At 34.1% G+C, this 26,428-nt stretch overlaps 1 protein-coding gene across 1 annotated transcript; it reads right to left on the bottom strand.

The window, feature by feature from the left end:
• Positions 1-935: 935 nt before the first annotated feature.
• On the bottom strand, positions 936-25,910 carry LOC120338020 (uncharacterized). Its single transcript, XM_039405941.2, has 27 exons — positions 25,793-25,910; positions 22,505-22,728; positions 21,601-21,703; positions 20,257-20,367; positions 18,672-18,782; positions 17,831-17,941; positions 14,797-14,907; positions 14,428-14,544; positions 13,986-14,099; positions 12,941-13,051; positions 12,393-12,515; positions 12,098-12,199; positions 10,574-10,696; positions 7,709-7,819; positions 7,216-7,326; positions 7,023-7,133; positions 6,245-6,355; positions 5,313-5,447; positions 5,069-5,197; positions 4,455-4,568; positions 4,117-4,257; positions 3,613-3,773; positions 3,331-3,422; positions 2,563-2,707; positions 2,131-2,236; positions 1,498-1,673; positions 936-1,414 (listed from the first exon to the last, which is right to left on the bottom strand). The coding sequence occupies exons 2-27, from the start codon at positions 22,706-22,708 to the stop codon at positions 1,244-1,246; spliced, it is 3,255 nt and encodes a 1,084-aa protein (XP_039261875.2). The 5' UTR covers positions 22,709-22,728; positions 25,793-25,910; the 3' UTR covers positions 936-1,243.
• Positions 25,911-26,428: the final 518 nt, after the last annotated feature.

The raw sequence follows: 26,428 nt of genomic DNA, 5'->3' as shown, positions 1-26,428 counted from the left end.
TAAATGTGTCAAGATTGAGGAATGCGCTTACCACCACATCTCTTATTACCCTGCGCGGTTCGCAGGTTCGAATCCCGTGGAGGATGATGATAGGAAACAGGATTGCTGGGCTGACTGTCTATTTGCCTTTTTTCTTTATGCCTAATTGTTTACACAAACTTTGGAAGGCATAAAGTACACAATAACGATCACGAAAATGAGTTTTATTCATGGAGGCAGCAAATTATTCGTGTAATCGCGCCGCAAGTATTTTTGTTGACTTTTTTGCAAGTCGTTGGTACAATACCATGCTGTAACCAGTAACGGAAACCATTGGAAACACTACGACCATTGAGGTTTTAAAAATCGTTTCAAAAAAGGTTATAATTAAGAAAAAATTCCACTTTCACCATATACCTGGCATGGGCAAACAACGGCCAAATACTCTAGCTCTAAGAGAAACCCAATCGGAGACACTAAGCACAGTCTTGGCTTTTGTTCCCAATACCGAGGTTGTCGAAGTCTTCACTTTGCTTAATTGCAGAATAAAATAAATTTTTGCAATTTTTAAATCTACATACATTCGTCGAAACTCAAGTTAGTTCACGTTTAAGAGAAGCAATGTTTCTCCCCTGATTGTGGAACTATTCTGGAAAAATTGAATTGATGACTTAGGCCACAAAACAACAAACCCTGTAAAAGGATGTCACAACGCATTGCAATAAATGTTCCAATGTAAACATCTTACAATCTACAAATTGACTGAGTCAATTGTTCATGTAGTAAGGTAACTGAATATCAAAGTATGTACAACTTGCTTTGAGCACAACAAGTATCTTGGAATGGAATTGAAATCGACGAGCTGAAGTATCTTCAGTCAATGGATCTTATGGAGACTATCTGAGGCAATTATAACTTTGATCATATCATCATAAAATTTCGTTTATTGTCAGCGTTTTGCTTTGTTGTTTATATATTATTATCATGTATGTATCATATCTGATAAATGGAATTCATATTTCTAAAACTTCCATAGCCACTTAAGGTGCTTCATTTTGGTGGATTTAATTCTTAGGAACATGTTAAATGTGGGGCGTAACAATGGTGCCATGTTTTATTGTTTGTAACGAACTTGTGGGAACTTGTGTTTTGTTTCGAAGACAAACAGGGGAGCAATGCTCAAACATATGAACACGAAGATAAAGGTGTCTAACTTCGTTTAAAGTTGTTCTTCAACGATGACTGAACCTCAACAATAAGTTTATTAATTTTTATATATTGTTTGCTTTATCCATGCCTCATAGTGCACAATGTCCATAAATCCAGTAGGTACATTTTTCGAACCGCATTCTACTGCACCAAATGACGTCACTCCAGCAATATACCAGTCGCATGATGCCTTTCTTTGACAAGCTAGTGGTCCACCACTGTCACCCTAAAATTCGAAATGGAAGCTTACGTTCAGAATTTTATCTATGGCTGGAAGAAACTGCAGATTAACGATCGAAGAATTCTCACCAGGCATGTGTCTTTATTTCCACTTAGTAATCCAGAACAAATGACATTATCTGTTACTGCTCTGTAGTATGGGGAGTTTTTATATCCTTGTGCACATACATCGCGAGGAAGAATCCGTAGACCGGCATGTTGGAGACTTGCGGACGACTTTTCTATTGGGATATCTTCTCTGTTAGCTGGAAATTAAAATTGGGAAATATCATATAATGTGCATGAAGTATCAGGAAATAATTTGAGATTAGAAATGAAGGAAAAAGATTTATAATATGACAATAGATTCTCTCGCTGACGAAAATTGAATATGAATGACGCGGCAAACATTTTGCTTGAAACATGGCACTTATTTCGGTACTCTTTATTTTACGTAATGAATGTATTCGTTTTTCACTGAATGCAGTTAGTTTAGTATTCTTCGGGGGGATTTCCTTTCTTGTTTTGAATTAATATCCATAGCAAAACCTTCAATTTTCAAACACATTTTTAAAATAAGACATACACAGTTCAACATAATAAATAATAATAATACACACAACGAGAGACGTTCTATCTGTATGCTTATCGTGAGGGGTTATACACTAATTGACGTGTCTAATTGTACATCAAATTACTTGTCGAATTTTGCAATTGTATTACCTATTCCCCATCCAGGTGCAAAGCATTTAGTATCAGTCTCAACTTTTTCTCCATTTGGTAGACATATCGGTCGGATATTGTCAGTATATTCAAGTTGAAAGTGAAGCTGCAAATTTAAACAATCACCGATTGTAATTCTAATTTTAGTCAAACCTGTGATACTTGACATATATTCTAGAGACACAACAAAGAAATACTATTCTTTATTTGAATAGGCCCAGAAAGCGGTTGCTGATATATCATTGAAACTTCAGATTGGACAAAATTCATATATATATGGGATTTGAGATTGGTGCATATGTTCATTCTATTTCTCAATGTTATTTATCGAGCTATATTTATAATATTAAGTCTGAATATTACCAGCTATATGAGCATAAATATTTTTATATATAAATGAAAATAACGAAGTCAATTTTTAAATCATCATACCTTTATTAAAGCTACATCGCCAATAGTACCATCATAAGTAGGATGTAGAAAAATTCTACTTGCACCAATCCATCTATGCCCTGCATCAAGCTGAGTGTGATGTCGGGATCCGACGAGAACTAGTACATTGGATGGATTCTGCTTACTGAATGATCGAGGATTAATTTATGCTTGTGTTTCTAATTAAAGTTAGAGACAAGGGGGTTTGTAAAGACAAATTAAAACGGTGACTTTTGATATTGAGTTTCAAGGAAATTCATCAATATTGCAATTACAGAGAATAAAAGTTGTCGAATTAGGTTTTCCAACAAAAAATACAGCCATCTAATTATTAATAATGATTAGATACCAAATATTTAGCAGCGTAGTTGGCTTTTCATCTTGGAATATTCTTTGTACTATTTCGAATGATGAGTGAAATTGCTCAAATATGTTACCACAAGATATTTCGATTTAGGGCCCCGCTAAGTTTAACATCATTCGGTCCCTCCGTACTTATTAATAGTCGCATTCAAATTGAACTAATTTACCTAAAAAGCAGTGAATTATGCAAAAAATGTAATATTCCACGTAAAATATTTGTATCAACAAAAATTGCTTTGTTCGTCATTTTGCACATGAACTCATTATACCGTTTGGTTTAAAATGTTAGTATTCGTTGTGGTCAAATCATTCAATTTTAAATTCTTTTTTACTATGATAATACTTTTTTTTAATAAATGTATTATACGTAAAAGAGTAAAGATAGAAACAGTGCAAAAACTTTACTCAACACAATGAGCTGCCGTCAATACCCAACTCTTTCCCACTATTGATCCACCGCATACAAATTTTCCCTTGTTTTGGAGATACAACGCTGCCTGCAAATTTAAATTAGAATTTGTAAGTTATCAAGTGAAAATTGGTATAAAAAACTGTTCACAGCAAAATGGAAAATAGGAAAGAGACCAGGGGATAACATTTGATCTCGAGTTCGGCAACATTTCAGACAAAACGCCTATTAAGATAAATGGATATTACCTATTTAAGGTATCTAACGATTGAACCTACCATCCACGGCCAATCCTTTGGTTTTGATGTTACTCCTCCAATGATAAGATGAGTAAACATATTGTTATCATCAGTCGTCTTTATGCAATTTTTACCATTTGTTTTACTACAACATTCCGATGTGGAATTGAAGCGATGTTTGGAGTTCCAAGGACAGGTTACTGAGATTCAATTTCGGAATTTATATAGAACAATTGAAATTATTATATCATTCAAAATTATAATTTGCTAACAAACATTTTGTTACTGGCGGCTACAGTCTCTTTAGGTGTCATCAGTTATGTATTGGAGTTATTATTTTCATACAGTTTATTTACTTCTTCTTTCAGAATCACGCTGGTGCCTTATCATCGCCATCACAAACTGCTTATTATCTTTTTGTGCAGAGCGCTCTGACATCATATGTAACACATGAATTTTGAAGATATCTCAACACACGGAATGAAGCCGGAAATATGTTAGTGTCAGGTAATAACCAAGCATAATCAAATATATGCTACCTACTTTTAGGACAATCATGCGTGTTACAATCTTCATAGACTCGCGGACAATCCACTACATTTCCAAATTTACACAATTCACTCCTATATCTCGTGCCACCACCGCATGTCCTCGTACATGGTGTCCATTGTAAGGGGTATAAGCCTGCATTAACGTAAACAACATAGTAAAGGAAAGAACGCGTAAGATGATCTGACGCCATCAACTTTGGTGCAACGATGGATAGCCACCAAATGAACAGCGGACAACTTTTCTCATGAAACATTCACTAATATATAGAAAGAAAATATTCAGCCATCAACTATTACAATTAATTATTAATATAATAACATTTTTCTCACTCAATTGACAAGTATCTCCGTAATATCCAATTGAACAATAACATCTATAATTGTTATTCGTCTCCTTACATTCCCCGTGCAAACAGGGATTTGGCGAACAAATTGAACTTGCTTCTGAGAAGAAAATATATATAAATGAAAAGTATTCGAATGATATAAAAAATAATCAAATCTTATAAAATTAACAAAAAAATCGAAAATTTGCTGAAGAAAAAATATAAAAATATAAAAATATTGGTTAAAAAAAATATCGTCCACGGTCAGCAAACATACTCAGCAGATACCGATATCAATGAATTTTATTGTGATATCGTCAAGTATTACCTACAAATTACATAGCACACAAACATTCGAATGAAAGAAAGAAATATAACGAGGATCGAATTTTGTGCTGGTGTGTGCCCGGCTTCATCAAAGCTTTTGAAATATCGTATGCAATTATTTGACTTGATTTCTTTGCATCGATCTAGTGCGCGGTATATTATTTCATTCACTGTCATTTACAAATGTATTGTTTAAATAAATTTCAATGCCATTGTGAGAACAGACATTGAAGTTTAGAGTCAATCAGTGCGTAACATCACTTAGTGAATTAAAAGACAATAAGTACAAACCCATTTTCAAGTTGTTAGTATGTATTTGGCATAGGTTTCCGCTGTATCCTGGCAAGCATGTGCATATTTGTGCAATTCCGTCACATATTCCACCGTTTTGGCATTGAATTACCGAACAAAAATTTGTTCCTGTTCGAAAACGGTTCGATATTGAAGTTGTATTTAGAATTTCGTGTTATTTCAACTAAAATTTTCATACCGAAAGACATTGAAATATCGTACCAAAATCAAGAAAAAAAATTACTTGGTGAAACAGTAAGTTCACAATATGTTCCGGCATAACCTTCTGGGCAAATGCATATAAAATTGCGATCGTCCACCATTGCACAAGTACCACCATTCTTGCAAGGGTTTGGCCAGCAAACATAGACTTCTGCAGCTAAAATAAATTATTATTGAGTTTCTGGGATTAAAATTCAAATTGAAAAGATAAAAAACGAATATATACTTCCGTCTTTATATTTTTATTTACAGAATATTTTGTAAACTATACGAATATATAGTGTATAGCTTAGCTGAAATCTGAGTTACGACAGGGTATAACAAAATTGTAAAGAAGAATCCAACAGTTTCCGCGAGGTTAGGTAACGTTCCATAAATATACAGCTAATTTTTAAACATATACATCTGACTCTACAAATACAACCACTACCATATGCATATACAGCAAACTCAATATACATATAGAGCAAGGAGGATCAAATGTTTTATTAAATTGATCAAAACTTATATTTTTATTATGAAAAAAGACTGTAGGTCACAAAACAGTTTCTGATTGGAATAATAAAAATTACATATAACAAATGAAAGTAGATGTAATGAGATTCTTTGTTATGTAATCATCCTTTATTTTCTGTTCCAAAGATCGAGATGAATCGTTCATTTTTGTTTGAAAAGCTATCTCCCGTCGTGACCGTTCGATCGCTGTTTCAATTTTATCTTTCGGTCCCTTCAAAACATGCCCAAATTTGCACTTATGTGAAATATTGATGAAACCGACCTTTTTTCCAATTTTGATTTTCGAATAAAATTAATGTATCTTGGAAAGTTCGAAAGGCTACATTATTTTGGTGCACACTAACATTTTTTGAATACATGCAATACTAAAGTAGTGCCGAGTATACCATACTTTTACTTGTTAATATACTAAATGACAATATTGTATATCGGTGGTACCTGTGTCACAATGTTGGCCAGTGTATCCAGTATAACAGTTGCATCGATATGAATTTCCATATCGAACGCATTCTCCTTTATTGCAAGGACTCGGTAAGCATGGATCACTTTCTGTGATAAATGAATGTTGGTTGATTTATATATAACCTAAGGAACAAGTACAAGTTGTAAATATGAATGGAAAGAATACACAACTTAAGGACAGAGAAATAATCCAGTTCTGTGTCGCTTCAGAGCAGTCACAATACGCGTTTTACTGTGGCAAAACAACGCTTAACATACGACCAAGAAAAACATGACAAAATAAACCCGAGATTATTTGATTGGGGTACCAAGAACAATATAGCAACAATAAAAATATGAAGTTACAGACATGTAAAAGTTTATGATTTAGAGTAGAATGCAGCAAGTAGGTCTGGAATTTTATTATGTCTGAAATTAGCTGAATTTGCCGTTTCAATTTGTAAATCGTATACACTTGACTGGTAATTCAGCAGGTTGCTGTACAGGTCTCTCATAAATTCCTATTTTATATTTCATACTAGTATTACTATTTAAATATTTGGAGTTCAATACAATCCGGAATTCATTGCTTAGAAATGTGCATGATTCAGATCTGAGTTTGGTTTGTCAGACACTGATAGTTTAAAGTAATATTTCATTGTTCTGTTTGAGTTTTGCATGTGCCATATTAAGTTATGAGTGCCTTATCTGTTACAACCACTGGCTACGAGTTCGTAGTCTAGTATTATTGATCAAAATGCATATTTAGTGGTACCTCTGTCACAATGTTCGCCAGTGTAACCTGTCCAACAGTTACATCTATAAGGAATTACATCTCTTGAGCAATATCCTTTATTGCAAGGGTTCGGTACACATGGATTGATTTCTGTAATTTTGAATGTTAATCAATTAAAGTAAAAGTTCAAAAATACATACAACATAGACGGGAATTTGAATAACATACATACCTATGTCACAATGTTGTCCGGAGTAGCCAGCCAAGCAATCACATTGATGAAAATTTCCGGTTTCAATGCATTGTCCGTGTTTGCAAGGTAGCAATTGACAGGGATCAAATTCTGAATAATTCACTAGTTTAATAATTTATCATTCAGCTTACAGTCTACTCTACACGCTAGCAGAAACATCAAAATTAATAGCTGAAATTGTGGCACTACCAGCAAGAATAAAATCTGTTGATTAAATAATAAAAATCCAGATGCAAATCCCGAGATAACCAAATTTTTACTGATCATATTATTATTATCATAAAAGCTATTCTTGAAATCCCGAGCTTACAAATATACTAGCAAAAATATATAAAGTGTGCCAATTTTTGTTTTTTATTCATTTTATATTAATTTTGTTTTAATTAATGACGAAGCTTTTTTTTTATTGGATTTTTTTTTTTAATTGGATTAAACTTGGTAATAGATGATAAAAGGGCAAGCAAGATAGTACCTCTCTCACAATATTTCCCGGAGTAGCCAGACCAGCAATCGCATCTATAGGAGTTCGCACTTGGTATGCAGTTTCCGTGAATGCAACGACTCGACCGGCACGGGTCAAGTTCTGAAGTTAATAAACTTGTTTGTTATATGATGAAAAAGTTTTCCAATGGTTCATTATTGTATAATTTCTAATGTTTATTATGAGAATATTTTCGCAAGCTGGTGCGTGAAATCTGGTTTACCCGGGTATCTGGTTATAATGTTCCCTAATTGCTCATGGCACTAAAATTATGAAGTACCACCAGATAATTTTAAGAGCCCAATCTATCTCGTATTTCCGTGGACATTTTTCAATACTAAATCTAAACTAAAACATTATAGAAGGAAAAGGCCGCGGCTCAGTTCTGATTCGTACTTTCAATGTCAATGTTTACAATCATGTTTAGAAGTATGTCTTAGTGAAAGATGTGGAGATATAAACAAGGAAGTGGGTATTTTTGTTGTCAGCAGTCCTGATATTGTGGACAGGGTCAGTTTGTTAACTTTTTGCAAATTGCAAACACACTTTTTTGTTACTAAAACGAATATTTTCATTTCTTATCTTCAGAAAGGTATCGTTATCGGCAATATCGGCAATTTTTTCGATATTGATAATAGTATTGAAATTAGCGAAAAATGGTCGATATTTTTTATATATTCAGCTCCTAGAATGCTTTGAAATATAAATTATTATTATATGCACGCAGCATTATTCACACACAATGAAGCGTAATAATTGTGTCCTAGAATAGCAGTTGTTCAAAAATTTTAATTATCTGTTTCCTCGTTCGCCGGTGCAGAACGAAATACGGTTTGTTCATTTCAAATAGAGTTTGCAGACAAATATTTTATCATTTCATCCCGTCCGTCTCGTTCACTTATGAAAATCAAATATACATTGATGTTAATAACATATTATTTGAATATCGACAATTTCAAATATCAGCATATCAGGGGCCCCATTCGCCAAACTTCGTAAAAAGTCGAGTTTACGAGGAGGTAACCGTGTCTCTCAAAAACGCAGTTACTAAATCTCGTTAAGTGCGATTCACGAAACATCTGGTAAAAACTTTACGTACGGTCACGCAAGTTCTCTCGAAATCTTACGCACGGTCGTCGTCGAACAAAAACCACTGCATGATCACTCAACCTATCACTCTCTGCCGCCCGGCGCGGATAAGCCCATTTTGCAATGATCTCTGTTTTACTTTTTGCAGCCTGTGATTTAAAGTTAAAGAATATTGCTGTAATCTATGAATGAATGAAATAAATTCTGAGATACATATTGTTAAACTACTTCTGTAACAGACAACAAAATAGATGAATATGTAATCCCATATTTGATGTTGGTACGCTGTTAGATGGCCTATATAGGTGGTTTTATAGCTACGTCACTCTTACCTAAGTTAGACATTTAAAGATTTTCGATACCAGTTTTTGTATGCAAACACCACAGCATTTGTTGGGGTGCATGTCGCACATACTTGTCTTAGGCCAGTAAGGTATTGAACATGTATCCCGTCTTAGTCATACCGTTTAATTATTATGTAGATAGTGTTATAAATAAACACACATACATTTTAACTTGAATTCATGCTAAAAACAGGCCGAAGTACTGTTAAGGAGTAAAATTCCCCCCCCCCTTCCCCCCCCCCAGTTAGTTTGCGAGCACTCCGGCGCGTTAAAGAACTTTAGTGAATACCGATTCTCGGTAAAATGAGAGAAGAAGGCACTTTACGAGACGGCTGTTTTGGCGCGCAAAAATTCCTTCGAATATTAAAACGATACTTCGAGAATACCATTTTTGCCTTTTACGAAAAAAGTGGGTGCTTTACTATCACGTTAAACGATAAAGAAGTTTGGCGAATGGCGCCCCAGTATCGGCGGCTTCTCATTAGTACCGGTATCGTCGAAAATACTGGTATCCTTACAGCTCTAATTCATACTAAACTCAGAATATTGTTTATTTCATAACGTGCTTTTTTATATTATTAATAGTAAGGTACATGTACACAAACGCTATCACTAGATCTTCAACGAGATCTGAAAAAGCCTCCATAACCGTGATTTGAAATCAGAAATAAAAAAACGCAATCAGTAAATTAGCGATTCATATCAGTTTTCAATAGTTTGTTCAAAAGATAGGCGGACAAAAGTGGAGGACGAGGTCGAACGTGGTGAAAAAGAGGTCGTTTCTGATAAGATGAAACAGAAAATTCTGCATGAAATAACGGGTCACAAAAAACTCGAAGAAAGTTTAAAAGATTTAAAGTCCTTCTTTGGGCACTAAAAAATTAAAATCGATTGATCCATCAATAAGTATTTTCCTAATTGAACAATAACAAGAAAAACGCGAACATTTCAGCAAAACTATCCATAGGTCCAGTGCGCTTTCGCTATGAAGTATAACCGAAATTGTTGAATTGAATTTTGAAATATTAACCACAAACTACTAAAAAAAACGCAATTTATTAAAAAAGTTATAATTTTTGACCATTGGAGAAGAAGCTCTAAAGCTATCGAATGCAACACCACTGAAGGCACTCTGCGTCACTGAGCAATTTCCAATATCTGTAGGCTATATTATATATATATACCAGTATTGAGATGGTGTGCTTTATCGGTGAGCATTTAAGCGAGCGTGTTGACGGTGTGAGCAAAAACACTACAGGGTCTGTACTTTGAAGCATTCAGAAAAAATTAAATTCAGTTAAGCCTTCGCCACGTGTTTGTATGCGAGGTTTGATTAGTCATCGAAAAGTATATCGCTTGGGGAAAACTACTTTACTACTTTAACAAAAATGTAACACTTTTTGTAGCAATTCTTGCTACCTACTTATTTGGCAGAAATCTCCCACAAATCCTTCCAAACAGTCGCATTCAACCGAGGTGCTAAATACCCAGAGTAAAGGAAGTCTGCAAGTACCGCTGTTTTTACAAGGATTCGGTCGACAACGATCTATTTAAAAAATTAGGAATAAATGTCAAGATTAATATCGCATAACATAAATTTATTACACATGTATGTTATACATATTATACATGTAAAAAAACTCCTGTCGTGACATTATTTTGAATTACTTCGTTGACCTTCAATTCTTCAACCACTTCAATTTCTTTATTAATGCAAAAGACATAATGGGCATAATCTGGGCATAATGTTAAAAACAAAAACTTATTTTTCACTGATAGTAAGGAGAATAATGATGTAGAGCAGGAGTGTCAAAAAGGCGGCCGCATGCGGCCCCAAAGCACTTCCAGTGCGGCCCTCGAACGCTTAACAATATTTGTAATATTTTGTTTTTTTTTACCTAAATGTAATACATTTTTCAAACCTTTTAAATTGAAATCGATTATTCACACAGAAAACCACAATTTACTGAAAGTAGTTTTGAAAAATTCAATTTTTTTTGTTTGCAATTGGACCCAATTGGATACACTTCAAGCTAGCAGAGGATAACTTTAAAAAAACACTTCAAGGATTAAATAAAAGTACATGAATAAGGTGTTATTCTTGAAGAAGAATGGGAGTTGGAATATTTTTACATTTCTCAAAATTCTAAAGCACATTGTTTGATTTTTATGTGTTTGTATATTATCATAAGTATAAGGCTACCTAGTTACTGAAAATCAATATCAATCATAACTCAATCGGTCCACGTATGCCACGTAATGGTAGGAAATGTCTAGTGCGAAAAGTCAGTTATTTGTTTGTTTACCGATCTATACATGCAATGATAAACGTAATATTTTTGTATTACTGAAGTGAATCAAACATTCTCAACGATCCAGAATAACCGATGTTCATGTGACCTCTTTAATTAGAGTTGGCACTGTAAAATCATTTCAGCCCGATATTAGTTAACTGGTGGCACAAAAGAGATGCCAAACGTCAGGGCATATGTAATGAAAACAAATTCTTCATTCTATATTTAAATTAAGTATTTTTAGTGTATGTAATATTTTTTTTTTATCAAAACTTTGTTCAAAAATGTTTTGGATAGTTGTAAATAAAAATTTATGATTTTTTGTATAAATACAGTAAATTGCAATATTATTGAAATGCAAAAATCAATAGGTAAATGGCATTTGAATTTCGAGAAGATACCAAAATTTCATTCGTCTGTTTAATTGCATCACAATATATGTCACAAACTATACCTATCTAAAAATAGGTTTCAAGTATACATTGCCAAAATATATCAAAAACTATTTGTGGCCATATATTTGAACAATACCCAAAATACAATGCGGCCCTTGAAAACTCACGAGTTTGACACCCCTGATGTAGAGGACGACCTGTAAGGGTTACTTATATGTAAATGTATTATGAGCAAGACAATAGTTTTAATATAAATACCTTTATCGCACCGTGGGCCATATGAGCCAAGGTAACACTCGCATCGATATGCATTTGCAGTCCATACGCATTTTCCATTATCGCAGGGGCATGGACTAGATTCTATAATATCGAATGTTGATTAAATTCACAATTGTAAACATGCAAATCTAGTTTTACCTTGGAATATGAAAAAATAATAAATATTTCAAATGGGAGAAAACATACAACTGTTGATATGAACTACTATTCATTCTTAGAAATATGGACGACAGATAAGCTACATACACAACTTATAGTTGTCTCTTTCTCTTACCTGGGTAGTCGCAAAACTCCCCCCTGAAACCCCTTTTGCATTTACACGTATACGACTGACCATCTTCTGTTGTTTTACAAATTCCGCCATTTGCACATTTACTCTGCTTGCATGGGTGCAATGCTAAAGGAAGCGAAAAAAATATTTTTTATATAGAAGGTCTTATATAATTTTGCCCAAATGAAGGCCCGAAATGCAATATGGAACGGTGTGTTGCTTTACTTGGTTTTTCCATTTTAACGAATATCGTCCTTTTCGACTTGAGTTTAATTGTTCGTGACATAAAATTCTTTAAAGAAAATGATCAAAATAACGATAGCATACCCCACAAGTGGCGATCTCTTGCAAAAATCAAAATTCTTTGAATTTTCTCAATAAAAATCAAGTCGAACCATATTTGCTTGATTTGGCTTTCTACTTGAATAGATACCATTTTTTATGTTACCAATTCATATACATGTTTGTTAGTAGACTTATATATGTTCAATTCAATTCTACATTATATAATGAAACCTTCCATGAATAATTTTTTATTTTTTTTCATTTACCTTTGTCGCAATATTGTCCCGTATATCCATCTCGACACACACATTTATACGAAAGTCCACTATTTATGCAGTTTCCATTTTCACATAAGTTTTTTGAACACGGATTCAGCACTGCAAAGTTAGGGTGAAATATATTTATCAGGTCATGTTGTCCTAATTAAATTTCTATATGTTTACAATGAATATGTGACATCAATCATTAGATATATGAACGTCGAAAGTCCAACGTAGGAACGTGAATTTTTTGTTGTAAAGTACGGTAAAAAGAAATGAAAAAACAAAACAATAAAAATGAAATGGAAAATAAATAAGCTTCGATTGTTAGAATGCTTGCTATATTTTGGAAAGTAACATTTATAAGTTTCCTAGCACCATGGCAACTTACTTAATTGTATAAATTCTAACTTAATTGCTTATATTAAACAAAACATGTACCACATAGAAAGTAACCCAAGCACTCCGCTTATTAAAATTAATATTGTGTTATTGAAATACGTTTGAAACATATGCACACATTGTTATTGTAGTATTGATTCGATTGGATAATCAATTTTTGTTGTAGATGACTTCCCAAAACGATCAACATATCAGCCTCAAAATGCCCCTAATACTGTTAAAAACCTCAGACGTAATTTGTCTATCAATCTATTTATATGATTATTCGTAGAAATATTATTGTATATAAGCATACTCTTTTACATTTTTTGCATTGGTATTCATTCACTGTTGCTTTTAGTCAAAGTTGGAGTTAAAAAAAGTACGCAAATGTTGTTGTCTTACACACCCTTCTATCGTGCATGCGGTGGAACAGCTATGACTGACGAAAAATTTTCAACCCATAGAATGCAATCCCAGTCATAATCTTGATTTTTACAACGTTTAGATGAGGTCTAGCCTAATTTTTTTGATAATGAAGTTCTCGTCTATATACCATCGTGTGGGACAACTGTGGTGCTTGAATAACTCATCTAGTCAATGCCTTGTGCTGAATTCTGGAACCGTGAATCCTAATCGATAAACGGTTATTAAATTGACAACAACATACTTTTCCTGTGACAATACTGCCCTTCGTATCCCCTCGAACAGCTACAATATATTGTAGAAGAAGAACGTAATTTGCATTGACCACCGTTTAGACAAGGATTAGGGCGACAGGGATCTACAAAGAAAGTAAGTAAATGTTGAAAATATGTCAATGAATTATAAATTTTACCCATAAGTTGTTCTCAAATGGCATTACTGATGTGAGCAGTGGTGGGATTCAGCCGGTTCGCACCGGTTCTATAGACGGGTCTTACGGAATTTTATGAGATCAGCGAACCGGTTAGCATTACTGAAAAAAAAACATGACTTTGTGTAACGAAACCGGCTGAAAAATATGACTTTGATGTTGGAACCGGCTGACAAAAAATTCGAATCCCACCACTGGATTTGAGGTATTTCACAATTGATTTACTGTGTTATAGCATTTGAAAAAGTTTACTTACGTATATCACACTTAATGCCTGTATAACCAAACTTGCATTTGCATTCGTATGATTTTCCCACTTTCTTGCATTCTCCACTGAACGCATTACATGGATTTGGATGGCACGGGTTTCTTTCTAATAGTAGTTATGTTATAAAAAAAAAATAGATAATTTGACTATATCAATAAATAATAGTCAAGCTGTAACCTGTTATAAACTGGCAACGTTTGATTAAAAATAATGACAATTTGTTTCAATAATATAAATACAGTTTTATCTATCACAATTTTGAATAAGTTAACAACAAAATAGTTCAAAAAAGATATTTACTAGATGAAATTGTTTTGCTATTTATATCTTTCGTTTAGTTTACCTTAATAAACATACCTCTTTTTGAACAATCCTGGTCCATATATCCCGATTTGCAAATACATTTAAAAGTCTTCCCATAAGCTGTGCATTTACCATCATTTTTGCATGGATTAGGATTACACATATCTAATGAATATAAAGAAAATATGACAGTGTACCAAAGGTTTCAATTGAAAAATGTATTTACACGGTCTAAAACAATATATAAAACACGAAGATTTGAGTTTTATTTAGAATTTCGTGACAATGAACGCATACAGGATACACGTGAATTCATTCTATGGCATTGGTTCTTAAACTTTTGGAGGAACCGAACCCCGCAAGTTTTATGCGGGCATTCACCGAACCCTTCGTTGAAATTCAAAATATATCTGTTAACAAACTTGAGCCTAAAGTGAACTATGCATCTGTTGCACATAAGATCTTATTATTCAAAGAAAGAAAACGAACAAAACATGAATTCCACAGAAAAACACAACTCAATAAATATTTACTACAAATCAATGCGTTTTATGCTGTTGCATTTCAGAAACAATTCTAGAAATGCGTGGCTTGACCTTGGAAAGTGCCACTCTCATGTCATTTTCGCAACAAAGTCTGTTCCTTTTTTTAGTTGTTATGTCTACCATCGTAGAAAATGACTTCTCGCAAAGATACGTTGTAACAAGCGGTATAAGTATCTCAAGGGCTTTCTTAGCAAGAAGAGGGTAAGCTACGATTTGGTGACACCAAAACTTTGAGAGCGTTGTTGTTCTGAAGAGTTGCTGTTGAACCTGGCTCTGCTGAAGTTCAATGATTTCATCAAGGTATTTATCATTAACATCTGCTTTATCAACACTAAACGTGAACGGCTGTCTTACCCATGCTGGATATGACTCTCTGTTCGGGAAGTATCCGTCGAGAGACTTTGTGATCTCATCTAAGTGCAAGGAAATTGCTTGTTTCAGTTCTGTGGGTACGGAAATGTTCCCATTTCCGAACACATCTTCGATCTCACTTATACAGTCATCCAACAGAGAAAAATTAGCGAAGTTATCATTCTCTGTTCGTCGTTTCCATAGTTCGATTTTTTTTTTGAAAAGCCTTCAGATGTTCTTCCGCTTCGATAACGTTGACTCCACCACCCTGCATCTGTTTGTTGAGATGGTTGAGAGCTCCGAAGATATCGGCCATGTATGCCAAAACGAGAATGAACTCAGAATTTTCAAAACAATCTGCATGACAGTGTTGGTGCTCTCGCAAAAACACGGCTAATTCCACACGCAAGGCGAAAACACGGTTCAGCACTTTTCCTCGGGATAACCACCGAACGTTAGAATAGTACAGAAGTACCTCGAATTCAGAGCCCATTTCATTGCACAGGTCCTTGAATATGCAGTGCTTCAAAGCACTATTTCGCACATAGTTCATACATTCACCACAATTGTTAATACTTCTGCCAATTTTGGAGAGAAGGTTTTTGTTGCTAACGCATGCCTGTGCAGAAGACAATGCGTTACACTTATGTGTGGTGCATCGGCTTTCACTAGCGCACCAAAACCAGATTTTCGCTCTAACATGGCTGGGGCTCCGTCCGAACAAATTGCACAAACCATATCCCACGAAAGATCGTTGTTTCTGAAGAAATTATCCACAAGTTTCTTAACGTCAATAGCTTTAGTTGATGTTGTTAGAGGCTGACAAAATAAAAAATCTTCCTTTATCACGTCTTCTTTCACATAGCGCACGAATACAGCAAGCTGGCTTAGACTGGCAACGTCGGTGGTCTCGTCAAGTTGGAGACTAAATTTTGGCGGGCTCAAAATCGAGTCTGAAATTATTTGAGCCAAAATGTCATCGCTCATCTTATCAATTCTTTTGCTGATGGTGTCATTCGAAAGAGGAATTTAAGATAATTTATTTTCAGCTGCTTTTCCAAGCATGATATTCGCCATCTTCAACGCAGCTGGTTTTACGAGTTTTTCCCCAATGGTGTGTGGTTTGACTTGTCTGGCAATCAGGTATGTAACTTCGTACGATGCTGTGAGGATCGGCTTGTCGATGGGAACAAAGCCGAAAACAGCAGAGTAGCCTTTTCATCATATCTGGCTCTTTTTATTTTAAATTCAGCGAGCGTTGTGTTCTTGTATTTTCCATTGCCATGCATCTTTAGAAAGTGATCCTTTGGTGTTGCCGGTGCTAAGCTAGAATTGCTCAACTTGGCGTCGCAAATAGTGCACTGAGGACGCTGATTTCCATCAGGTTCTGTGATATACGTAAATCCATATTGTACATATTCATCTGACCACTTCCTTATTTTCTTCGACAGAATATTATAAAAAATATTAATGTCTGAAATTAAAACTAATCCTAACCCTACAAAATGATGTTTTCAATTAAAACAATGCTGATCATTGTTGTAGTAGACTCACTCAATATGCAGACTCATTAAAAACCTAATAAGGCTTTAATCAAGTAATATTTCACAACTAACTCTGAACAAAAGAAAACTACGCTTACACAACGAAATTACTTACAAAGACAAAACAGACGCTTTTTTAAAAACAGCGCCGATTGCACAATCAGATAACGTCAGGGCGGGAATTCTATAACAAAGGTGTTTCCTCTCCGCTGAACCCCTGATACTGACTCATCGAACCCCTGGGGTTCGATTGAACCCAGTTTAAGAACCACTGTTCTATGGTATATCACTTACAATAGTAAGAACTAAATGTAGTTGAGTATATTTTTTTGCTCTATCACAATGTATTGCTCACGAAATGTTATGCCAATTGATAATAGGGGAATTGAGAAAATTACGACTTTTTAAGATATTTTTTCAGGATCCACATTTATCAATTCTCAAATTCTGGAAATAGTATTTCCAATAAAGCGTTGAGTTGATGCAACATAACTGATCTTATGTTTTACATGTGAACGGTTTTATCAAACAAATATCTACCAACATTTCTAAATAAGTTAACAACATAATTGTTCCCCAAAATTATTTACTAGATAAAATTGTTTTGCTATTTTTATCTTTTGTCGAGTTTACCCCCAATAAACATACCTCTTTTCGAACAGTCCTTGCCCATATATCCCGATTTGCAAGAACATTTAAAAGTCTTTTCATAAGATGTGCATTTACCATCATTTTTGCATGGGTTGGGATTACACATATCTAATAAATATAAAGAAAATATTACAGTGTGCCACTTTATATTTCTTGATGCTTGATGAAAGTAATGAAACAGACGGTCACAATAATTCCCCCAACATTTTAATGCAAGTGTTCCCAGGACAAGATCCCGGAGCCCTTAACTAAAAATGGAACAAATCCAAATAGAAATATCGCAATCGTTTTTTAAAAAAATTCAGGTCAAAAATGTAGAAGCACATTTTTCCTAAAGAAAAACATTCCATATATGAATCAAATTTTTCCCCAATATTATTTGTACTACTATTAAATTTCTTCTAGCGGATAAGAAACATCCAATAAACTCCAGACTTTAGTAGTATGACCTCAATACCCATTGCAACGTTTTCAGGTGAAAAATGTATTTACGAGCTCTAAAACAATATATAAAACACGAAGATTTGAATTTTATTTAAAATTTCATGACAATGAACGCATACAGTATACACATGCATTCATTCTATAATATATCAATTGATAATAAGGGAATTGCTAAAATTACGACTTTTCAAGATAATTTTTCAGGATTCATTTATCAATTCTCAAATTTCTGGAAATAGTATTTCCAATAAACCGTTGAATTGATGCAGCATCAAACAAAGATTTACCACAATTTCTGAATAAGTTAACAGCATAATTGTTCACCAATAGAATGCACTAGATGAAATTGTTTTGCTATTTTATATTTTGTTGAGTTTACCCCCAAAAAACATACCTCTTTTTGAACAATCCTTGTCCATATATCCTAATTTGCAAGAACATTTAAAAGTCGTTCCATCTAATGTGCATTTACCACCATTTTTGCATGGATTGGGATCACACATATCTAATAAATATAAAGAAAATTCAAGTCAATACTGTATAGATAGAGGCACATTTCGCCTAAAGAAAAAATCCAAACATAAATTTAGTTTTCCATTAATATTTTTTTTTATTGTTAATAAATTTTGTCGAGCGGATCAGCAACATCCAGTAAAGTAGACTCTAGTAGAGTGTTTGTTTGGCCTTTGTATTGAATGCAAGGAAACGTTTTCAGGTGAAGAATATGTTTACACGGTTTGAACTATAACAATATATAAATACAAAAATATTTATGTTTCGTTTGAAATTTCATGAAACTAAACGCATATATATATATATATATTAATTCCATGGTATATCACTCAAAATAGTAAGGACTAAATTTAGTTGGAACGAATTGATCGAATATCTTCTACACTCTGACATCGGACGGGCAATTAATGAATTTGTCGATGATGATTGGGTTTTATTTTTGACTACGATGGATAAATAGATGTCTAGTTTTTGTTGAGCACAAACCTGTCACATTATTACTACCTGGAATTCCTGGATTTGATACATATTGCAATATTAGAGGTTTAGCACTTGTTCTCCAACCGAGAAATGGAAGACATTTCAACTTCAAGAAATTTGAAATTTTATTATTTCCGTATTGCAAATAAGATTATTCACATAAAATCCATGCATATGAAATAATTTAACATTAGTCAAATTTTAAGTTTCAAAAAACTTCATAATTTTTTGAAGTGATTTTGCAATAAGAAATATTTTATTGTGTTGAGCTTTTCAGCGTATATGAAGTGCATAGCAAATTGATGGTTTTTTAATTTTCTTTTATTGTTTGAATTGTATAAAATAAACTATATATATATATAAAAAAAAACTAGTACTAGGAAAATAGAATGATCTCCAAAGGGTAACAAGTTTAATAATTGTGTCAAGCCTAATAATAGGTATTCAATTATAGATAAACAGTATTTATATACATAATAATGTAGACTCTGAGACCTGAATGGAAACTTACGGATATTATGGACTGTATTAGTCAAATCTAGGATGCTAAGGAACCTCATTTGAAAGCCAAGGGAGTGAGAGTCTTATTCTGGTGAGAAAAATTGACTTGGCTCCGTCAGATAAAAATAGAGAAAGTTATCGCATTTGAGTATCACAGTTTGCAAGTTGGCAGCGCGAGAAAGTTTTGCTAAAATTACAAATTATTAGAAAACTTTCTCAGTTCTCAAACTTCTGGTAATGGTTTTTCCTATAAAGCGTTGAATTGATGCACCATAACTAATCTTATGTGTAGTATACACTATTTTAATTTCACACTATTTAGGTACATGATATTATGTTATACATATGAACGGTTTTATGAACCAACGAGCTATCAAAATTTCTGAATAAAGGTGAAAACAAAATTGTGTAAAAAATTATATTTACTAGATGAAAGTGTTTTGCTATTTTTTTCTTTTGTTGAGTTTACCCTTAGAAAAACATACCTTTTTTTGAACAATCCTTGTCCATATATCCCGATTTGCAAGAACATTTAAAAGTCTTTTCATCTGATGCGCATTTACCACCATTTTTGCATGGATTAGGATCACACATATCTAATAAATATTAGGATAGTTCAAGTCAATACTGTGAGAGGTACATTTCGTCTAAAGAAATATTTGCAGGACATTTGTTGGAATGATAACCATATAACCATAGAAACAATTCAGATGAATTTTACGAAAATTTTTTTGAAAAAATGACTCAATAGAGTTGATGGTTTATCCGTAATGGACTTGAACTTGTGGGAAACATCTTATATTATCTCAACTACGGGATTTTTTGCACGCCTGTCTTTTTTGACTACTGGCTTCTGGCTTTTTCTTTGTATTGTGAATTTCAAACATAGCAACTACATTATAAGCAGATAATAACAAGAATAGGCCAAATCTCTGTAGTGTAGGCTACATTGAGTGGTATCTGCTTTTTGGCGAGAGTGGACTATCTCTCACTCCCAAATTATATTGTTTTACCAGTCTGTAATGCGACCACAGAGAATTTTAACGAAATTCCCTCATCACGGGAAGTACTACCAAATCTGCAGGATCAACATCACTGCAACGTTTGCCTAGCGGAATAGGACTGTCGTTATTTGCTTTTGGAATATGACAGGATAGAAATATGCGAAACTGCATGTTATTATAGCAAAAATTCAAAAAGCAGCACTCAGACCTGAAAAATATTTGCGAATACCAAAGTGTTTTGTTTCACAAGAAGTATGTTTTTCGGGCCAGAAATGTTGCCATTTGGACATAAACAACTTGTCGGGTTTTCGGACATAACATTTGGTTTCCAGACTACAAAGCTCGTTTAGTAACCGCTAAACAAGGTGGTGCTGAATGCTGATTTTTTCTAAAACTAAAACAGTTCAATCACATAGCCCTATTTTCTAATACTATGTATCATCAGCAAAGAATTGTTTATTTTCCTACAGCAGATGCAAATATATAAGTATTTATATTAACAAAGTTTAGGATTTTGCCGTAAGTTTTCCCGAGCTTGAACGCAATGCGTAAATATGGGCATATTTATAGACTGCACAAGAGACAGCACAATATCACATAATCAGAACTCAGAAGTATGAACATGTTGACGTTTCCCCACACTTTTTGTTATAATTGATATATCTGTTGGATATCACTGTAGCTATCTTTAAATTTCCTCCTCAATATGATTGGTTCAAACATTGATTCAGTTGACATACAGAACACAGAAATTATTCAAGAGGAAAGAGAACGTTTAAAAACAAGTAATGACAAAAAACTAATACTTGCATAGGCTATTCTTACCATGTAAAACCACAAATTTTTGACCTCCTTTTTGAACTGTGAGTTTTCCACCTTTACAGACAAGACCGTAATCCGACCTCTTTGTAGATATCAACCTTACCGTCTTCAATTAGATTTATAGAAAATAAAAATATATGATTGGTAAATATTAATATGTTATACTTTTTTTAATTTCAATTTTATTGGCATTTATGTTGCAACTTTGCACTGCATGTTTAGTTTATTCCAAATATGTACATTTTTTATTTGTTTAACACGAAAACTACTGAAGGTACGTTGATCAGCTAAAAATCGAGCCAATCACCAGAGAACATGAATTTTAACGCAAGGATTCGTGAAGGCATCATCCATCGAACTTTTTAAGAAAATATTATATTTTAAAAAAAAATTAGGCAGTTACATGCACCTAAATAAATCAAATACCTAATGTGTGGGAAATGTAGTCCAAAACTGAATTCGATTTTTATATATTTATTTCAAGTTGGGAACAAAGAGACTGGTTAAAATCAACTTTGTGCACGTCATGTTAAATAGCCAACATTGTTACTGTATTGTAACAAAAATTAACTACTTCGAGTTATCCTGTCCCACACAAAACGAAAGATTTTTTGCTTGATGAACCCAATGCTTCTCAAAAAATTGATAGTTTATCGCGTTTTATCAGTGCGGAAATGAAAAAAAATCTTTTTGCCAAGTTAGCTGCCCCATTGATCCTTATATTCAAAAAACCAATCTTAATTTTTATAATAACTATTATTAATAAATATCTTCTGCAATCGATCGACAAACATAGTTATAATGGGCATTGTCTGTAGCTAGAGACGTCTACAATATTCTTTTGTCGACACGTCATTTTGAAAAGGCAAAAAACAACAGGAATTTCCAAAAATTACAGAAAACGTACCGAAGAAGTCCTGGTGGGCTTGAAATACTCCAATGAGGATTTAAATTCTAATATCCACCATGGTAATTTTCCACTATAGACGGTTCCGTTTTGAAGAACAAATTCATAAGTTGATATTTTTTTCTTCAATGTTGAACAAACCACGCGAGATTTGGTATCAATTGTAACATATTGAGAAGAATCGTACACTTTCAGGAAAAACATTTTTGCCGGTGTAACTGTAACTGAAATTGTTGTAAATCAGCAATTAGTTAAAATTTATGACTAAGAAATCAAGGGTGAGGTCGATGTGCTACTGCTATGATGAAAAGCTGTGAGCACACCGTGTCCATAAAAATGATAATTTCAGTATGTAATTAAACTTGTTTAAATGTCAAGTGGTGTCAGATTTGGTACGCTTGACTCAACGAATAAAAAGTGAATGTACCAAAATTGATGTCAATTTATATTTATTGCATCGAGTTCATGAAAACAACTAAAGTTAGAAATAAAAATATGGAGCAGGGGCGTAGCCATGGGGGGCAGTGTTGGGGTCAGACCCCCCCCCTCTTTTTTTGGGAAATGTAGAAAAATGAAAAGCATGTTTCTGTATTAAACATAGTAATATAGTATACATAGCTTCCTAGCTTGAAACGCTTTTTAGACATGGAGATCTGAATTTGTTATTTGAATAGGAATGACTGCTGATAATGGTAATAATTGTCATTGCATACAAAAAATATTTAATTATCCTACGTGTCCAGACTTAATGGACACCCAGCACAATCTGTTTCCCGTTGAAATCAAAACGATGGGTACCAAACTTTGCAGCCTGCTAGGCCAGACCACTTTTACATAGTAAATTCATTGCGACCCGCAAACGTTTTCATCAAACTTGAATAACAGGCAAATGCTGACACTTGCGCACCAAATGCTTGGATTGCACAACGCGCCTTTGGATTTCTGACAAACACACAAGAATCTACCCACACCTTTTGCTAACAGACACAGACGTCACGAAAAACATATAAAATATTGATAATTCAAATAATCTACATAGAAACTCATTTACAGCGCAGGCCACGGTAAAGGGCCTGGAGGGCCGCGGGTAGGACAGTCTTGTGCTAGGCCAGTGGATTCACGTGGATCACCCCGCAGGTTGGGTAATGATGCAGGAAAATTTCTGCCAAAAAGCATCTCTGTGGTTTCAGCAGAGCTTGGCAACCACACTGTAATAAAGAAATGGTGATGGTGAAATGGAGTTCTCATACTCGTTTATAGTGTAGCACTTAATGCATTCTGTAATTGTGGTTGTCAGTTTTTTCCCGTTTAGAGAGTAGTTTCTGGAACCTGTTTCCCTCTCATATTATTTAGTCCATAAATCATCTAAATGCACTTGCTCTCAGACATATGCACCCCTTAAATGGGGAGAGGGTTAAGAACGTCACGGTTCTGAATACAAATTTGTTCAGACTTCTGCCAAATATGCCTGATATTCTTGCTCGGAGTGGGCTCCTATCAGTTCGTACATATGCTTACGATTCCACGGAAGATTCATCAAGACTGTTTAGTTATTGCTAAAATTTCCGACCTTCATTTCCTGTCCATCTGTCAATTTGTAATATTTGAAAATTTGGTTGCACAGCAACACATAATTTCTCTATTTGTATTTTAAATTGTAACAGTTTCAACTCGATATCAGGATAACCCAATTATATTTGTCTGCAATTTTCTGTGCATCGTGTCGCATTCTTCCTTTGTCTCCACATTCTCTTTTTAATCTTCTGTCGGTAATTTTGACCATGCTTTTTACAGCTTTATTTGGAAAAAATTCATGTCATGAGCCTTACTTGAACCTCTTTCATTTATAAGGAAGGTGACTGGGACTCATTTAGAAAACTTATTCGTAATATGAGATGGACATGGCATGGTGGATGGCATGACATCGCAGATTGGCTTCGAACTGCTATTGAACAGTTTATCTCCTATAGACAGTAGAAGTCACATTCTGCCTCCTGGTATTCTTCGGAATGTGCTGCGGCGTTGGCGGAACGAAATAGACTGCAATCAGCGCAATGCATTCCCAATATTCAAAATATTCTTTTTAAAACGAAAAAAATAGGAGAGCGGAACTGTTTGCTAAATTGTTTTGCAGTCTTGGTCCAAATCAGAATAATCTTCCAAAGTTTTCTAAACGTATCGCTTTGAAAAACAGCAGTGACCAAATGAATCCTATTAAAGATTGTCATATTAGTTTTTTGCCAATCAAAAACAAAGTATTTGAATAAGTTGCAATAAATAAGCGTCAACTAGAACCGCATGGGTTCAAACTGAAGAACAATACAGTTTTTGTCGGGAACGTTATACCGCCGATTTGTTAACGGTTATGACAGAATGAATATACGCGAATTGGATCGAATCGGTGAAGCTAAATCAATTGCGTTGTTTGGCATGCCGGACTCCTTTGCACAATTCGATCCTTTTGTACAATCGGGTCAGATTTTTGACATCAAATCGTTTCTCTTTGATCGCAAAATTAACGCTGTTTTTGATTGTCAGCGCTCTCGGGCATACTCAATCTTTTTTGGAGTTCCACAGCGACAATTCTCAGACCTCATTGCTCTTAATATTCACCAATGACTTCCCAGATAATCTCATTTGCAATTAATAAACAACGTCATCTGGAACTTTCTGGAAGTGGACTGGCTTTGTTTAACGGTTGGGTGAACCAATGACAGGACTCTCTGGACTCCAATTGCTACCCTTTCTTTCTTTTAAAACTATCTTCACTATTGGACGGTATGTTAGTCGTTGCTATTGGATCATCTTTCATCATTGATGGAATAATATTATCAGCTATTTGAGAGGTATTATAGGTAATTCGTTTAAATATTTTGCTTCTCCAGTTGTAAAGCAGATCAAAAAGTAGTAGTTATATGCATATCGAAAATTTCCACCTGTTATCGTGCCGACTTCTATCCCCTGATATATACCCACAAACATCTTTTATCACTTCAGTGGTAAACTATTTATATTCTTTTGTTAAAGGATCGACTTGATCGATTGTCTAATAAAAACTATCAATTGAGTTGAGTAAAAATCAGTATACAATTCATGAACTATCTTTAGGAGAAAATGTTGGAATACACACAAAGTAAATTTTGATATTGGTTATGTTCTTTGGCAGTGTATTCTACGCAAGTATAATAATGCAAACTTAATGTGGTGAAATAAATCGATAGTTGCGTAGGAATTGGTCAGTCGAATTCTATAAAAATCTCTAAATTCTAGGTATATATTTGGTAATACCTTTTGGACATTCATGTCTGTTGCAATATTTATGAAAATTTTCGCATCCCGTCTTAAAGAAGCTAAGTTGTCCACAACCTCGTCTGATTTGTTTTCCTGTTCCACAAGTCTTACTACATTCTGTGACGTTGGTCCATGTAACTGAAAAAATTTAGACCTGATGAAGAACGAATTAGGAGAGCAAGATGTTTTATTATCTGAATGTCGTTCATTAGATTCAGATGTCTGTTTTTTTATTGGTTGCAGTGGAGTTGAAATATTCGTAGTTATCATGCATCATTGTTGACATTAGGACTGTGATCACAAACAACTGCATATTGTAAGAAGTGTTGCTTTATAAATCACGAAAATTTAACATTTTAAAACATAGCACACACGAATAAAGCACTTATGGCGCGCAAGATTAGCGCGAACCAAAACAAATACATTTGCTTACGTGCAATGACTTGTCTAGACAGCATGAGACAAAGTACACTCACTGCAGATACATGACTGCAAAGATGCATATTTATCAACAATACTCGCTATTCTGTAAAACACAGTAAAAAGTAGTTTCAATTGTAAACGATGTTCGAATGCGGCGTTCAAACTTACTGGCAAACGTTTTTACTTCTTTTCCTTTTATCTGAAATATGC

The sequence above is a fragment of the Styela clava genome, chromosome 10, assembly GCF_964204865.1.
Source record: "Styela clava chromosome 10, kaStyClav1.hap1.2, whole genome shotgun sequence".
NCBI lineage: Eukaryota > Metazoa > Chordata > Ascidiacea > Stolidobranchia > Styelidae > Styela > Styela clava.
This window is presented reverse-complemented; position numbering and strand designations above follow the sequence as displayed.